Source organism: Astyanax mexicanus, chromosome 5 (assembly GCF_023375975.1).
Source record: "Astyanax mexicanus isolate ESR-SI-001 chromosome 5, AstMex3_surface, whole genome shotgun sequence".
Taxonomy (NCBI): domain Eukaryota; kingdom Metazoa; phylum Chordata; class Actinopteri; order Characiformes; family Acestrorhamphidae; genus Astyanax; species Astyanax mexicanus.
Genome location: NC_064412.1, coordinates 38,864,190 through 38,882,013, shown reverse-complemented (window position 1 = coordinate 38,882,013; position 17,824 = coordinate 38,864,190). Strand labels below are relative to the sequence as shown.

General features: G+C 37.0%; 1 protein-coding gene across 5 annotated transcripts in view; it reads right to left on the bottom strand.

Annotated features, from left to right (window-relative positions):
• Positions 1-1,433: 1,433 nt before the first annotated feature.
• Positions 1,434-17,824, bottom strand: part of kcnh7 (potassium channel, voltage gated eag related subfamily H, member 7) — a 130,362-nt gene continuing 113,971 nt past the window's right edge. For 4 of the 5 annotated variants that reach the window (XM_049479145.1, XM_049479146.1, XM_049479148.1 and 1 more), the window contains 4 exons: positions 15,838-16,110; positions 11,543-11,687; positions 11,248-11,404; positions 1,434-9,656 (listed from right to left, as the gene is read on the bottom strand). In XM_049479145.1, coding sequence (XP_049335102.1) covers positions 9,369-9,656; positions 11,248-11,404; positions 11,543-11,687; positions 15,838-16,110 — 863 coding nt within the window. In that variant the 3' untranslated portion in view covers positions 1,434-9,368. The remainder of the gene's footprint in view (positions 9,657-11,247; positions 11,405-11,542; positions 11,688-15,837; positions 16,111-17,824) is intronic. The other variant, XM_049479147.1, reaches the window with a different exon arrangement.

The window sequence follows — 17,824 nt, the reverse complement described above, 5'->3', positions numbered from 1 at the left end:
TGTGCCTTATAATGCAGTGCTCCTTATGTATGAATTTTATCAGTCAGGTTATAAGGAGCAGTTATGGGCCTGTAGCCTGTTGCTAAGCCCGGCTAGCACTGATGAAGCAGTATTAGCATTAGCTGCTAACCGCACTAAGTGCTAACTCTTTCACTATTCAGAGGTGAGTATATTGGACTGTAGTCTGCATGTTTACTGTGTTTAAAACAAGCTACGTGGGATGAACTGCTAGCTAATATCGTTCTGGCTTACCAGAACACTCAGGGTTCCTCAGTGTAGCGCTGTCGCTAGCGCAGCATTAGTGCAAATCTGGATATCTAAACTTACTGTTAATAAACAGAACGCTTTACTCACCCAAATAAACAGTTTTTAGGAGAGAAATCTGTGTAGATTAACATCCAGCATTTGTTTGACTTTTTTTTTTGTTTTGTTTACCTAATTTAGCTTAGCTTTATTTATTTATTTTTTTACACTGGGTGGGAGACCTGCTGAATTAGAAGGAAAACATGGCGACAGCCCTGCTCTTTACTAGTATTGTTTAATGCTCCTTATAATCCAGTGCATTTTATGAATGAAAATAGACCAGAAAATACACGTTTATTGATATTGTGCCTTATAGTGAGAAAAATACTGTGCGTTGTTTATATTACTGATGAAGTAAACATCATGAATTAAGTATTTTAAGAAAAAAAAAGTTTATGTTGAATTAAAAGCACATAAATGCAATGATTCCACCAGACCCAGCAGGATCTCCCTGTGTAACAAAATATAAAGACATTTCTCAATTATATCTGGGATAATATGTCATCCAAACTATTAACGTTATTATAACAGGCCTAACAGTGTAAATACTTACCACCCAGATCCTTTTTTTCAGGGGCCTAAAGCTTTTTTTGGTAACATTTTAAAATAAGACTACCTTTATAAAAGGGTTTATGAATGGTTTATAAATTAGTTTATTAATGGTAATTAATTAGGTAGTAAATACTTTAAAACCCATTAATAAGCAGTTCATTAATATATAACACATAAATAGAAATAGCAACAGTGAGCTGAAAATTAGCAAAATAATGATTCCACACTCATTTATACTGTCAAACCTCAGATTTTCTAGATACTGATTTCCATCAATCAGCATTAAACCTGCCATATTAATATATTTCTAAGTATGTTTAACTATTTACCATAAATTAAATGACTAAGTTGCCACTGTTGCTTTTTTAATTGATGTGTTTTAACTGCTTATCAATGGTTTGTAAGGCATATACAACCTAATCAATAATAAGCAATAATCTAATCTTTAAACTATTTATAAATTATTTTAAAGTCTTATTTTAAAGTTCTTTATTTTCTGTGTGTGTGTGTGTGTGTGTGTGTATGTGTGTGTGTGCACTTTTATTAATGTTTCAACACCATGACATAGCACACTGACATAGGCATTCGGTTGTTTTATTCATCTACATAACTGTGTCTTATTTTTTTTATTATCAACTCTGTTAGTATTCACAATATACAGTTTCATATACATATATTTATATAATACACAGCAATATACTGCTTATATACGAGAGAAGGAAACATTCTAATCTGATGTGGTGTGTGTTGCGTTGTATAAAATACAGTGGCAAACATTTAAAAAATGCATTAAAAACAATTTTTATTTGTGAACAGCACTAGATTTAAAAAGTGACACTGTACAGAAAGTTTTGCAGTGCTTGTGCAAAAGGTTGCAAATTGTATAGTATCACACTCTTGCTGTGTCACATTCAACAACTGGCACTGAGCTCAGTTCTGAGGCCGCATGCATCAAAACAAACTGCTCGAAATGTGGATCCGGGATCAGTTTTTGACTAGAACGTCCTGATCCTATGCTTTCGAGATGATTGACACATGCGGGCTCAGGCCTCATAAACAACATACTGCGTCTTCTTTACTGGTAGCTTATTAAAAGATGGAGATGAACCATGTGGAACTCGAATTCAAATACGCCCAGATATACAAAGTCCAAACATAATATTATCACCACCTTTTTGTTCCTACATTCATATAGGAAACTTTGCAGTTCTGTATCTGTTTCCCTGCATATTTTATTATCCACCCTTCACTCTGTTCTTTAATAGTCAGGACCCTACAGGAGAGACCACCATAGGTCATTCTCAGCACTGCAGTTACACTGATTGACATGGTGTTGGTGTGTTGTGCTGCTACAGTGAGTGGTTTTGACACAGCAGTGCTGCTGGAGTTTTTAAACACTCACATTTCCTATAGCAGGGCGCAATTTGTTGTCGCAAGAAGCGCCAAGCGACACGGATTTAAAATTTTCTCAGTTTTACACAAATTAATTATGACACTGTGAAGCGACATTCTAATCCGATTGGCTACTAGCATTTCTGTGGACCTATCATTTACAAGGCAGTCCGAAGTCCTCAGGATTCTGCTCTCTGAACTTTTGGTTCCTTTCGCATTTCGTTCCTACCATTGTAGAGAAAACATGGATACGCTTGGGAAAACATGGAAATAGCTACATTTCCAGCGCAGGTAAATCACAGAAACTAAAGAAAGTCTATCACGCTCGGGAGTCACAGCTGCAGAATAAAGTGGCCAAGTGATTCCTTATATTTATTTCTCATATTTATGCCCTAATTTCCTTTCAAAATGTATATTTTTCAAACAGGACTAAAATGACTTAATGGTGAATGTTATATAAAAAAAGAACATTCACCATGTCTTATTAACATCAATTTTATTTTAACCATTTTAGTTATATCTTAATTTAGGTATCAAATACATACTAAGTACAAACACACATTTAATAAATGATGTTTTTTTTTTCAGGGCCGTTGAAGCAAAAAACTTTTTTTGTGCATTTTTTTCTTGTCAAATGCTGGACCATGACACGCCCACAAGCCCCAAACACGGGGCGACACGAGCGACTCGTCGCATTCTAGCGTGAACACAGGGTTGTATAGATGTAAAGTCAGAGGCAGTAGCTCTGAATCTGTTTGCTGCACATTCTTTGTGTTATGAATATAGTAATTATCTAGAACGTCCTTAATCAGTGACCACAGAATGCTGCCCATAGGACACTTATTGCTGGATATTTCTGGTTGGTGGACTATTCTCAGTTTAACAATAACACTGAATTGTTTAAAAACTCCAGCAGCACTGCTGTGGTCCACCGCCCAAGTAATATATGCTCTGTGGTGGTCTTGCAGGGTCCTGGTCATTAAAGAGCAGGATAAAAAGGAGTATAATAAATAAAGTATGCAGTAAAACAGATACAACTACAACAACTACAGTCTGTTATCATACTAGAACTACAAAATGTCTTATAGGCTCAGTTGAGCTGAAAGTATTGGAAAGAGGTGGTCATAATATGCTGCATGGACTGTATATTCACCAACACATGCAACACACATTGCCGTTACAAAATGCAGAAAATGATGGTAAAGGAAACAGTCTGCGTTATGCTTAGTGCAGGGGTAAAGTTAAGCTTCTAAAGTGAGATTTCCCATGTTTGCGTTTATGTAGTACCTTTTTAAATGCACACTGTTTCCACTTTTTGAACTCTAGGTAAAAAAAAAATCCTTAAAGCCTTTATTTATAGAAGCTAAATCTTCTTCTTATCTGTTAAAATATCGCTGGGAAGCTCACGTGCTCTTCTCCTAGAAAGCTGTATAAGATATACTGAGAGCTTCTGGTATTTCTTGCAACAACAGTAATCTAAACTACCTCAGCAACCTTCTTCTTCTTCTTCTTGTTTTTTTTCTTCTTCAACCTTTCTATAGTGGGTGGTCCCTGGATAAACATGCACATGAGAATACACTGAAGACCTGAAGACCCCGCCCCCCGGAAGACATTCATTCATTGTGGTACATTTTCGCTTCTGAAGCACGTCAACTAATGAGATACAAATAAAGGGACTAACTTTGGTTAAAACATGCAATTCTGCTGTACTTATCAGTGTTATATAATTAGTAATGAATCAGGAGGTGTGCTGAGCCGTTACAGTGGATATACTCTGTAGATGCATAAACACAGGCTAATGAGGAGACGGGCCATTATATTGAGGGCGGCAGTGTTGATTCTAGAATTCTAGCTCTATGATAAAGTTCTATAAAGACATCCAAGGCAATCAATTCTCCTCAACAGAAACTAATAGGGGTGAATCTGGTTCCAACCAGTGCCTAACCAAATAATCCCAGGTTGGTCATTACACAGGTCCAGGGGAAACACCCACCTGGAAAGCAGAGTTACTCTACATAACTCTACATAAGAATAATCCCATTCTTCCTCGTCCCACTGAACCCAAATACTTGTTTCTGTACCTTTAAATAAATATGCATATAATAATACAGCTAACATAACTGACATCATGATCATCACAGTTCTATAACAGAAAGAGTGTACAGTGTACAACCCTGGTGCTTAAAAAAAAAAGAGGGAAAAAAAACTAGGGGGTTTAAAAAGAATATTCACTGATATTTAATAACCAAATTACTGTTCTATTAGAAAGGTGCTGAAAAGGGTTCTTTTGATTGATGCCACGCTATTAAATATCCACCTTACAAACGTTTAAAAGACTATTTTTATCAAGTTGATTGAGAAAAAATCCATATATTTAAAACTTTAACACATACAACACATACAAAAAATTCCTTACATTAATAAATCCATCCCTACTTTTCAGACTTGCATTCACATTCCACAAAAAATTGGGACAGGGCAATTTAGGGCTAGTAATATGGTAAAAAAGGATTTTGGTGCAAGAACAGTATTCATTCAAGACATATGGATTTTGGGCAAAGATGAATGTGTGAAGAGATATTTTATATTTATCAGTAAAGATACTTAAAATCCACATATTTAAACTTTAAAACACAACCCACTCAAAAAATAGAAAAAAATAAGTTTTTTCTTACATTTACTTAAGATATTTCATGTCTTATCTGTTCCACTTCAGTTTTTTTATATGCATCCATTCCTGCATTACAGGCAGGCAATTTAGGGCTAGTAATATGGTAAAAACTGTGGTTTTGGTACAAAAACAGTATTCATACAAGACATGAAAGAGGGCTCTATTCAAGTAGACTATAGCTACGCATCATGCAGCTTGGTTTAGGACATGCCAATGTGTCTTTGCTATCATAACGACGGGGAAAGTATGCACTGAGTGGCTCGAAACAAGCAAAAGGCATGTAACTAATTCTCTTAATTAATCATGTGTGTGTTTTGGGCATAACATCAAAAAGCAATCAACACATCCCTTTAAGAGCCAGGTTTTGTCTGGCAGATTGCTATTTCAATGGTGCAGCTACCTGAACATGTCCAGCACTTCTCAGCAGAGGAAACTGTAAACCCACATGCTGCATTGCTTTGAAAGAAGAGGGTTAGCAAACTGGACTGGCCTGTAGTCCTGACCTGTCCCTAATAGAGTATGTTTGTACAATTCTGAAACAAGGAGAACCTTAAGATGTAGTTCAATAAAGAATGTTGCTTAATATCCTTTTTGCCAAATGTCTTTTAAGTGATTAAGTGAGAAAAAATTATTTGCGGTCCCAGGGATTTTTTGCAATGTGTTGCATGTCTGAAATGCAGTTATAAATAAATCTTGGGTTCATTCTGTCTGCAATAAAATGAACAGAAAAAAGTATGCTTTCCCAAAACATTCTGAATTATTCTGGGCTTTTACATTCTTTGGTTCTTTGTTGGCATCACGCAAAAAGAACCCATTGAAGCACCTTTATATTTTAATGTGTAGTGGCGTAGGGACTATTACATCCTAGTAGACCTTATTACACCTTATAACAGCCATGGTTGTTCCGCAGTAAGCCTCCTCAATTTAAAGGGTAATAAATAAAATAATAAAAATAATAAATAACCAAATGAATATGCCTGGGTTCCTCAAACACACACAACGAAAGTCAACATGCAGCAATAAAATCCTACCAAATTCACTCAATACTGAGGCACAATATTGCAATACTCGCGAGGGGGGTTGACCGGCTACAGGCGGGTACAGATGTGGTGGGTGGTTTAGCATAAACAGCCCGTGATTAATAATGACATTAATAATGATATAATAACGATGTCAGAGAAGGAGAAACAAGATCAATCTGATATTCTGAGATGATGCCATAGTCCTTTTTTCCTAGGTTAAAAGTTACAGTTCAAGTAAAGCCTGCTCCTGAATACCAGGAGAATAGTAATATAAATATCATTTTTCTTTTTCTTTAAACTAAAAGTGATATTCAAGAAAGGAAAATCATGCCGAGTCATCTGAACAGCAGCATGACCAGTCTTTTTTTATATATATATATATATAAACATGCGACAAAAAAAAAACAACACATTCTTTCCAGCATGCATCTCCTCTGGTGCTACGGTTGCATGTCCAGTGCGCCTGTTTTCTGGCTGTGGTCCATCCAGGATGTATTTTGTATTTATACTCATTATATTTACACAGTATAGAAGCGTGTGTTGTTATCATACTGGGGAAATACATTCGGCATTCTTGATTTTTTTTACATCTGTGTTCGCTGACGTGGGAAATTAAGATTGTTTGGAAGATAATATATATTATATATATATTTATATAGTTCTTTGCATACAGTAGTTCAGTTTCTCTCTCTCTCCACCTCCTCCCTCACCTTTAAACTCCTTTAAACCCTGAGTCGAGCGTGAGCTGAGCTGAGCTGGTTTCCAGTGTTCAATCAGAGACGACTCCCAGTGATCCTGGGGTAGCTCTTCTTGTGGTAATCCTTTCTACGAATTCTGTATTGTTTAATGCGTTATTTGGCATACATAACACCTTATAATGATGGTCATAAGCTTGTATGCTTGTGTACTAACTCATTAGTACTTAAAGTGACGTACACCATCAATCTGCATTATAAATGAATACTGAAGTCATCCAGACTATGAAGGAACACTTAAGGAATCATGTATTAATATTAATGTGTTAAATAAACCACAATACTTATCTGAGGCTCTGTTAACTTGTGGTTTCTGAGGCTGGTAACTCCCCTTTTCTGGGGCGATCCTGATGAGTGCCAGTTTCATCATAACGCTTTTGATAGTCTTTGTAACGGCTGTAACTTAAACTTTTTTCGTATTGACTGACCTTTATTTCTTAAATAGGTTGTTTTTTCTTTACTTAGTTGAGTAGTTCTTGCCATAATATGGATTAGAACATTACTCAATTTGGTCTGTTCACTTTACACCAACTCTACCTCTTTACAACTTTACAACTGATGCTCTCAAACACATTAAGAGACCTGAAACCTTTACCATTTCACCATTCCAGGTATGGCTACCTCATAAAGCTGAAGATGTGCAAAGCTGTCATCTAAGCAAGAGATGCTACTTTGAAGAATCTATAACATATAAAACATACATTCTTGTTAATTTACTGAATAATTCCATATGTTTTTTTTTCTACACAGTTTGGATGACTTAAGTATTAATCTACAGTGCAGCTAGCAAATTTTAAAATAATGAAAAAACACTGAATTTAAGACATGTCCAAACTTTTGACTGGTACTGGTAGATTTCATAATACCTCATAATAAAAACATATGTGTACATGTATGTCTTTTTTTGTAAATGTAAGATGTGACTTTTTCACTTTGTTTAAGGTCAGTACATTTTTTATTTAAATGAACAATTCTTTAAATATAATTATATTACTGAGCCAATAAAGAGCCATTATGATGCTTTTTTAGGCATTATGTTGTATAATGGAAATCCTTTCCTGTTAAAATTCCTTTACATATTTTTACCTTGTAAAAAGCTTTATAATGTTAGCATAATTTTATCATTTTAAAAATCAGACAGCTGTGTAATCTAATTCTAAGCTGTAATTTAAAACGTACTAAACCTGTGTTTACATGAATGAATATAATGTCACATGCTCATACTTCATAACGTGTTATGTATGTTTCTGTAAGTACTTATGAGTTATTATACAGGCTTTTGACATTGGTTAAGTTATTATGTATGCCATACTATGCATTGCAAATGTATTAATAATGCATTATGAATAGAACATTCATAGAAAGTTTTACCTTTCCTGTTTAAAGACATGTTTATAATGCATTATAACAGAAATTACTTAACACACATAACACATATTACAAACCATCTGATCCACCTGCTTTAACCTGTTATTCCCAGCCGAGCCAGGCTTTCTGACAATCCATATGAAGGCAAGGATGTGCTTCAACATAATAGAACAAATGAAAGACTCTGAGCAGAGCTCTGGCTATAGACGGCTGAGGAATCATCAGGATTGAATAATCTTCAGGTCATCTTGTAGTCAGTTCTTGGTTCATTCATGACCATGTAGGCCTGTCACGATAATCTTTTTTTGTTCTGCAGTGTGTTGTATTAGTAATAATTGTGATTTTATAACAATACTAAAAACATGACCATATCAAACCAGTTTAGCATTAATGCTGATGCAGCATTTCCGAGTAGCATCACAGCGCACTCGGAGGAAAGCGCAGCGACTTGGTTCTGATACATCAGCTCACAGACGCCTAATGCTGATCCACATCACTCTTTGGAGTGAGAGCAAGGGCACCAATTGTGCTCTCTCGGGGCTCCAGCAGCAGACGGAAAGCTGCATGAACAGGATTCGAACCAGTGATCTCCCAATCATAGTGGATCGCTCGACCACTCGGCATTTTATACTTCTGTTAAATGGTTTTCAAATTAATCTGTATTCTTTTATAAATATTATTATCTTTTAGCTAACCTTTTTTTGCTATTTGCATTTTATTACATTTAATTGCTATTCTTTTTTCTTTATTGTTTTGTTTGTTTTAATGATTTTAATTTTAGTCTGTACTTTATTCATTTTGCTAATTTTGCCTTTTAAGTTACATATAAGCTTCTTTTGCTTGTTGGTTTAATTTGTTGATGTTTTGTTAACCTGTCTGGGCATGAATATCATTTTGAACTACATTTTATAATTGTATTATTATTATTATTATTATTATTGTAATACTAAAAAAAAGCTATAATGATGCAGGATTACATTATTTTTTATACAGAAATAAACTTTTACCTATTAAAAATGTTTCAGAGAATGGCATTGAAATATATTTCAATTTCAGTGTCTGAAATATTTCAAATAGATGCTACTGCTTTTAAAAAGCTAAAAAGTTGGTAATCCAACTTATTCATTTGTTTATTGGCTCTTCTCATTAATGAAACACAATGAGCAGAAGTTATTGAGGTGATGTCTCTACACTGTATGATAAGTCAATAATGTAATTATTGTGACAGGCCTATAACCTATGATCTTATTAAATTAATATCTGTGTTATAATGCATTATAATCCTGCTTATTGACATGATGAAAGCTACTTCCCGGGAAGTCCAGGATCAGAGCGAGGCCTGCGGAGCCCCAGTGTTCCGTCGTTGCTAGGAGACGAGTCGGGGAGGGAAGCCTGTCTGATTGACAGCTGGAGAGCTCTTCGGTGCGGCGAATCAGAGGGCTCGTCTTCCCCCTGCTTCCCGAGTCCGAGCTCCTCCTTCCACTCCGAGTCCCGCACCAATGGGGCCACCATACTTACATCAGAGCTCGTGTCCATGGCAGAAGTGAGCGTGGAGTCTTTGGATTTGTCGTCAGGCTTTTCTAAATCAGAACTCTGCAAAGATCAAAGAGACACATTTTTTACTTTCATGTACCTGGATTTAGACTAAAATTATCTTTGGTAGCAATGCATTGAATAACTGAAAACAAAGAATATTTGGCAACCAAAAATATTCAGCCAAAAATGTCAAAAGCCTTAATAATTTATACCAAACAATGACTTATTTGTTTTAAACCAGCAGTCGTATTTTTTTCTTTTAAATTGAAAGTAGTACTATTCCTTAGTTGTAAAATCAAAGTGGTCTGGTAGGTTTCTTGGTTTTGCTCATTTGCTACATTTTGCTAGTTTTAGTTATCATAAACAAAAACCTGAACAAAACAATATACTCAAAAACACAGAATTTACAGACAGTTTTTACTCACATGTGACTTGAATAGCACTATTGCAGTCGTTTATGATTAAAAAAAGCAATTCTGTGGTTTATTTATTATCAGAATAGCATTATTTAGATATATTTATGATAAGTATACCATTAGTGAGAAATATCTATGATTGGAATAGCATTGCTAAGAACCGGTTATAATTAGAACAATTAGAATAGCACTACTACTACTAAATGTATTCTTAGAATAGCACTGCAGGGGTAAATTCATGGTTAGAATAGTACTTCAGGTCGTAAATGGGTGACAATAGCTCCTCTAAAGTAAATTGATGATTAAATTAGCTATTCTATAGTAAATTCATGATTATACTAGCTCTTCTGAAGTAAATCATGATTAGAATAGCACTGCAGAACTAAACTCATGATTAGAATAGTACTATTGGTGTAAATCGATTTGGATAGCTCGCCTAAAGTAAACTTATGATGGAAATAGCTCTTCTAAAGTAATTTCATGATTAGAAGTGTATTGCAGGGGTAAATTGATTAGAATAGTTCTTCTAAAGTAATTGTATGATTAAAATAGCTCTTATAAAGTAAATTTATGATTAGAATTGCACTGCAGGGGTAAGGTCATGATTAGAATATTACTGCAGGGGTAAAGTCATGATTAAAATAGTACTGCAGGGGCAAATATATGATTAGAATAGCTCGTCTAAAGTAAATTTATGATGGAAATAGCTCTTCTAAAGTAATTTCATGATTAGAAGTGTATTGCAGGGGTAAATTGATTAGAATAGTTCTTTTTAAGTAAATGTATGATTAAAATAGCTCTTCTAAAGTAAATTTATGATTAGAATTGCACTGCAGGGGTAAGGTCATGATTAGAATATTACCGGAGGGGTAAAGTCATGATTAAAATAGTACTGCAGGGGTGAATCCATGATTAGAATAGCTCTTCTACAGTAAATTCATGATTAGAATAGCATTGCAGGGGTAAATTCCCAAATAGAATAGCTCTTCTAAAGTAAATTCATAATCACTGTAGCGCTGCAGGGGTAAATTCATGATTATAATACTTCTTCTACAGTAAATTCATGATTAGATTAGCACTACTAAAGTAAACTCATGGATAAAACAGCACTGCAGGGGTAAATTCATGATGAGAATAGCACTGGTCAGATATTTTTTTATTTTGGTGCAGGTATCTCTGATGTGTATTGTTGTCAGGTGGTGTATAGTGATGTGTGAGAAGGCAGGCAGTACCTGTGTCTGTATAGCAGTGACCGGCTGCACTCTGATGGCTGGTTTGTGGTATTCCGGGCTGGAGGCTACAGTGCTGTACGCCGGGGGTCCCAGCGCACTCTGCCTCTGCAGCAGCTGCAGGATCGCCTGGATATCAGACGTCATCTGCACCTCCAGCCTGTGTTCAAACACAGCAGAAGAACATCACCTTCACACAGCACTGGCCTTGGTCATTTCACTGTGCGAACAGCAGGGGGCAACAGTGGCTGACAGACTGATTTTGTGCAAAAGCAGCCATCAGCTCTTTCTCTCTCACCTGTTCAGGTGTTCCTGCAGCAAGTCCAGCCGTTGCTCCATTTCCCCGAACGTGATGTCACTTTCGCAGTCTGCCCCGCCCTCCCTGTCCTGAGATTGTGCTGAGTCATCGACGTTCCCACAAGGCCATTCGTCAGCACACACATCTGGGAACACACACAGGCCCAGTGCTATTAATTACAGCCACAGAAACAGAAAATAAGCAGAACATTCGGCACAGGGGCATATTATATTTAAACACTCTCACACACACACACGCACACACACACACACTTACACAAGCATGCACACACAGTAACACAAAACACAAAATGCTTTTTGGTTTTTGTAATGATCACACTCATGTGCCTGGAGGTGCTGAACAATAGTTGCTGCTTTTTCTTCACACTGTGAAGCTCCAGCTCATCCAAATCACTATCTCAGTTTATCTGGTTTAGGTCAGGTGATTGTGGAGAACAAACACTGTTTACCTATGTCATTTCATATGCCTCCCTTAATTGTTTTGATGTCTTTAATATTTATCTACCATGTACAAAATAATTACAGACATAAAGAAAAACACTGAATGAGAATGTGTGTCCAAACTTTTGACTGGTACTGTATATTTTAATGCTCTAATCTTGTGTCAAACCACCTATCCCTCACTAGCCACGTGCACTATATGTGAAACTGAATGCAAGTGTGCTTTTTAGGAGTGTTAGGGGTGTGTAATGTAGCAAATATACACTGGCATGCAAACTAAAATCATGTCCCATTACTTTTGGCCCTCAGAAGTTAAAGAACGCTGCACTGAACTGTGGGATATCCTGTGGGTATCCTGCATTACATGTGGTTGTGAGCCACCAATCAATCATGATCATTGACCTACTGCACTGCTTGTACTGTAGGTGGTAATGTCTTTTTCTATTATATATTCCTGGTACACATGTATTTCAAGGAATGTTAAATGGCTGCACAACTTTGGAAATGGAATGTCCCATCCACCTGTAACAACTATAAATGAGATAAGGGAACACAATGTGCCCTATTTAAGTGATCCATAGGTACTTCCAGCACTGTGCAGCTAGATTTAGGGCGTCAGTGTGTCTTTGCTATCGTAACAACGAGAAAAGTATACATTGCGCGGTAAGGTATGTGCTAATTCTCCTAATTAATCACTTGTCACTTAAATAATGTCAATTGCCATTCCTTTTAAGAGCCACGTGCACTCTGATTTTGGCGCATAGCCATCTTAATTGCATAGTGCTTCCGCATGTCTCAGCAATGTTATTTTATTTTGTATATTGTTTATTGTGGAGGTAAAACTTGGGTTTGTGCACTGCTGCACATTCTTGTTTGTGTGTAACAAGCAGGGGTGTACTGAGAGGGTTTTAATCAGACAGTGGCACACCTGTGTTTTCCATTGCCAAGTTAGCAATACGTCAAAACACATCTCTAGATTACCATGCTCATTGAAAACTCCATCCATGTTTAAACAATGCACGCAGAACACATGAAAATAGACTGTTTGTGGGGTATAAGATAGCAATGAACAATCCAACACTCCTTGCTCAGGGTGTAAATGTGTAAATGGGCCCAGGGCCCAATATGTTATTTTCTCCATATATATCAGGCAAATTCTGAGGAACCTGAGATTTGAACCATTTCTTTTGTTTTTGACTATTTTTGTCTAATACAGTTTGATTACCACTTGCACTAAAATAAGCCTCATATCAATCTCACTGAATTCAGAACTGATCAGAACATCCCTACCACGCTCCACCTGTGCTGTAGTAATTTACAGTAAAACTGTAAAACAGGCAGTGAGAGAGAATGAGTGAGAGAAACTGAGACTAAGCTTCCTGCAGGGAGTATAATGGTGCTCAGAGCTCTGCAGCTGTTCAGAATCAGGCGGCCCTGAGTGATAATAACAGTGTTCAGTGCGTCAGGAGCTTCACACTGACATGCAAACTCATGTTTAAGAGCAGACGGCGCGTTCAACACCTTCAGCAAAACCTTCATAAAACATCTGTAGCAATATTATAATGACCCCTTACAACCCAGCAATCACAGCATCAGTTTTACGGTCCTTTCACCTGGACCTGGAGATTTTTTAGATGTATAAAATGGATACAAATATTTTTTTTTACGTTATGGAACCCTATTTGAGACAGTTCCCTCATTTCCATGTAACCTCTAGATTACAGATAGCTTTTAGCCATTTAGCCTCACTAGGATTTGTGTATGTATACACTTTATCGTCCCTGTCCAATGAAAACCAAGTATCTCCAAAACAGCCACTTTACAGCACAGAGAAAAAACCTTCTAAACTTTCAATGGATTTTTCTTCTAGACTTTCAAAATATTTTTTTTGCAGATCTTTTTTTTTTTTATATTTCTATTGGTCTGTTCATCAAAAATTTCGGCACAGTGTATGGAACAATTTATCTGTTTAAATTATGTAGTAAAGTAAAAATCCACAAAAATGGAGATACTTGTTTTTCAGTCTGTTAATATTTGCTTATGTGTGGAACATGTATTAGCATGTATTTGTATTTATTCTGCCTGTTTACCGGGTTTGCCTGATTGTGTTTGATGACCTGGTTTTGGACTCTCAACTTGGCTCACATTTACGTCTGTATGTTTTGCTCTTATCTGGTTTTGCTCTTCTTAACATAAACAATTTTTACTATAATGTCTGTGAGCAGCTGGACTGTTAGTCCAGTGGTGCACATGGTGTATCTGAACCTTTCTGGCTTTACTGAACAACGAACAACTTATTGTCGTGGAATTTATATAATAACATACTTTCGACTGTAAAAGTTTCAGATGTATATATGCTGCTGTAGCAAAATTGCCTTATGCACTTGCACTTGTTACATGTTGCTGCTACTTCCCTACTTCCCTACTCTATTTTTTATATAGTAATGTGTTTTTCGCACTATAGGGCTTCATATTATAAGATGCACTATCAATGAACGTCTATTTTCTAGTCTATTTTTGTACATAAGCTGCAGGAGACACTATAAGAATCTTCTAATTCAGCAGCTCTCGCCGCTATGTGGTGGTTGTGGGGGGTAATGTTAGCTAACTAAGTTAAGTTAATCTAAGCTAACTAAACCAAACTGTAATTTAAAAAAGACTTTTATTTTAAAGTCAAACGAGCACTGGATGTAAATCTACACAGATTTCTCTCCTGAAAACTGTTTATTTGGGTGAGTAAAGCGCTTTCGTTTATTTACAGTAAGCATATTTACCCAATTTTCTTTTAGCACTAAGGCTGGAGCATTAGCATTAGCCGCTAACCACTAGCAGTTAGTGGCTAATGCTGCCCGACAGCGGTACACTGAGAAACCCTGAGTGTTCCGGTAAGCCAGGGCGATATTAGCTAGCTGTTCATCCCATTTAGCTTGTTTTAACATGTTAAATGCCCAGGATACAGTCCAATAATACTTCCCTCTGAACAACAAAAGAGCTTGCGCTTAGCACGGTTAGCAGCTAATGCTAATGCAGGCTACAGGCTGATAATACTCACCTCTGAACAGGGAAATAGCGAGCGTTGTTAGAGGGTAATGCTAATGCTACTCCAGCCCTGGTGCTGGAGAACTAAACCGAAGTTCCTGTTTAAAGCTGTACTTCAGTGGAGTGGCTTTACTGCTCATTACAACCTGACTGGTAGAATTCATACATAAGGCGCACCGGATTATAAGGCACACTGACAATTTTTAGAAAAATTAAAGGATTTTAGGATTTATCTTGTTATCTATTTCATTCGTAATATTTTTTATACTTATCTTATTCTTATTTTATTTTATCTATATAACAATATCTCTTTGGTGTAAATGGACTGTAAGATTACAATTTAGTTTCAGCTCATGTACCACATGTGATGCGAATGACAATAAGGTTTCCTCGAAGCCTTGAATCCTAACAACAACTGCTCTACTTGTACAGGGTCAGGGTTAGCACTCTTGCAATGCTGTTTTATTTACAGCACATCAATTTATTGATGTGTTTATTGACCTATACATTGTAGATTCAGCAAGAGTACTGAATTCTGTTTTATCTCTGCACAGAAAAAAATGGGTACCCGCTATATTGAGTAAGATAAGATAAGATGTACTGCTAAAGTACTGCTGATTAATATTGAAGTAAAATCACTTTTTTAATATATTTTTTTCTTTTTTTCATATTTGACATGCGTTTCTTTATCTGAAAAAAAAAAAAAACTAACTCAGTGTGAAAAGGGCTTTACGGTCACTGGCTTTATGTTAATGTATGTGTTTTTATGTGTGTGTGTGATGCTTGTGGCACTACCGTTGTAAAAAGCAGCGCTCCCAGCGCACTCTTTAGTATGCGAGTCGTCAAAGGTGTTCAGATTGAAATTGAGGGAGTGGCCCAGCACCCCCAATCCCAGGTTCTTCTTCTCTTCCCTCGCATCCTCCTTTTTCTCGCCTTTTATCTTCTCCTCCTTCACTTCCTCATCCTCGCTGTCCTCCTGCTCCTCCTCCACCTCTTCCTCCTGCTGCTGGAGAGGGTGTGTGTCTCCACCTCTTTCGCTCTCCACCTCTCGCTGTTGGTTTGGAGTGCCTAAAGGAAGAGACAGAATGTACTTGGCTGCAGTGACATATGCAGCCACTCTGTATATGTCAAAATGTCATTCTGTCTGTCATTTTTTATCTGATTAGCCTCCAGTGGAAACCTCAGAGAGGGTGTGAGAGAGGGACAGATAGAAAGAGAGATAGAAAGAGAGAGAAAGGGTTATTCTCATTTCTCATTTGTACCCATACCCCTTGTTTTTGAGTGCCATGCTTTCCTTATGGATTTGAGTTATAAGGGGGTTAAGTGGTTTAAGTGGTTAAATCTCCTCATCAATAAAAATAGTACAACCCTTTAAGAACCCACTATGTCATCAAAATAAACAAATAAATGAAGTGTAGGAATGGAGGAAAGGTGCGTGCGACAGTAATACAATTATTTATTAACATCCACCCCAATTCCTCAGAGATAGAGAGCCATTTGCTCCATTCTTGTTTAATTTTCCAGTTCCATCTTAGATAATGCAGCAACCTCAGATGACAGAATGCAACTGCTGCACCATTTAAGGTGGGCTGGGAAAATTAGCTACCTAGCTATTATAGCATTTTTTTGTGTGTGAACAAAATATTATGCCAGGACGCACAGCCCTGGTTGATCCCAGCTGGAACTCGTTGGACAGATTAGCCAGTCAGCTTGGACCAGCTTAAAAGACAGAGACATCACGCCGTCACAATAGGTAGGATGTTCTGATTCTTGTTGAGATAGAAGGGTAGGGTGTCCCAATTCTTGTTGCGATAGAGGCTACAAATTAAATTAAAAACAGGATTGAGCCTTTAGCTAATGCAATGGTTATTGTAATACTGAACTAAAATAACACTACATTGTGGGTTTCTTTGGTTGCGTTTGTCACCATCGTTTTGGTGATGTCTCTGAAAAAAATGTCTATGTTTAGAGGCCATGTAGCTCTAACCCTTCACCCTCCCCCTCTATCGCAACAAGAATCGAGACCCTCAACTACTCTATCCCAACAAGAATAAAAAAAAATCTACCCCTCTATACCAACAAGAATTAAGAAAAAAGTACCCCTTTATCCCAACAAGAATTAAGAAAAATCTACCCCTCTATGCCAACAAGAATGAAGAAAAATCAACCCCTCTATCCCAACAAGAATTAAGAAAAAAGTTCCCCTTTATCCCAACAAGAATTAAGAAAAATCTACCCCTCTATGCCAACAAGAATGAAGAAAAATCAACCCCTCTATCCCAACAAGAATCAGCACAATCTACCCCTCTATGCCAAAAAATCGGGACACCCTACTCCTCTATACCAACAAGAAACAGGACAATCTACCCCTCTATCCCAACAAGATTCAGCACAATCTACCCCTCTATCCCAACAGGAATCAGGACAATCTACGCCTCTATCCAAACAAGAATTGTGATACCCTACCCCTCCATCCTAAGAAGAATCGAGACACCCTATCCCTCTATCCCAAAAAAATTGGGACACCCTACTCCTCTATACCAACAAAAAACAGGACAATCTACCCCTCTATCCCAACAAGAATCAGGACAATCTACCCCTCTATCCCAGCAAGAATCAAGGAACCCTACCCCTCTATCTCAACATGAATCAGGACAATCTACTCCCAACAAGAAATGGGACACCATACACTTCTATCCCAACAAGAATCAGCACAATCTACCCCTCTATCCCAACAAGATTCAGCACAATCTACCCCTCTATCCCAACAGGAATCAGGACA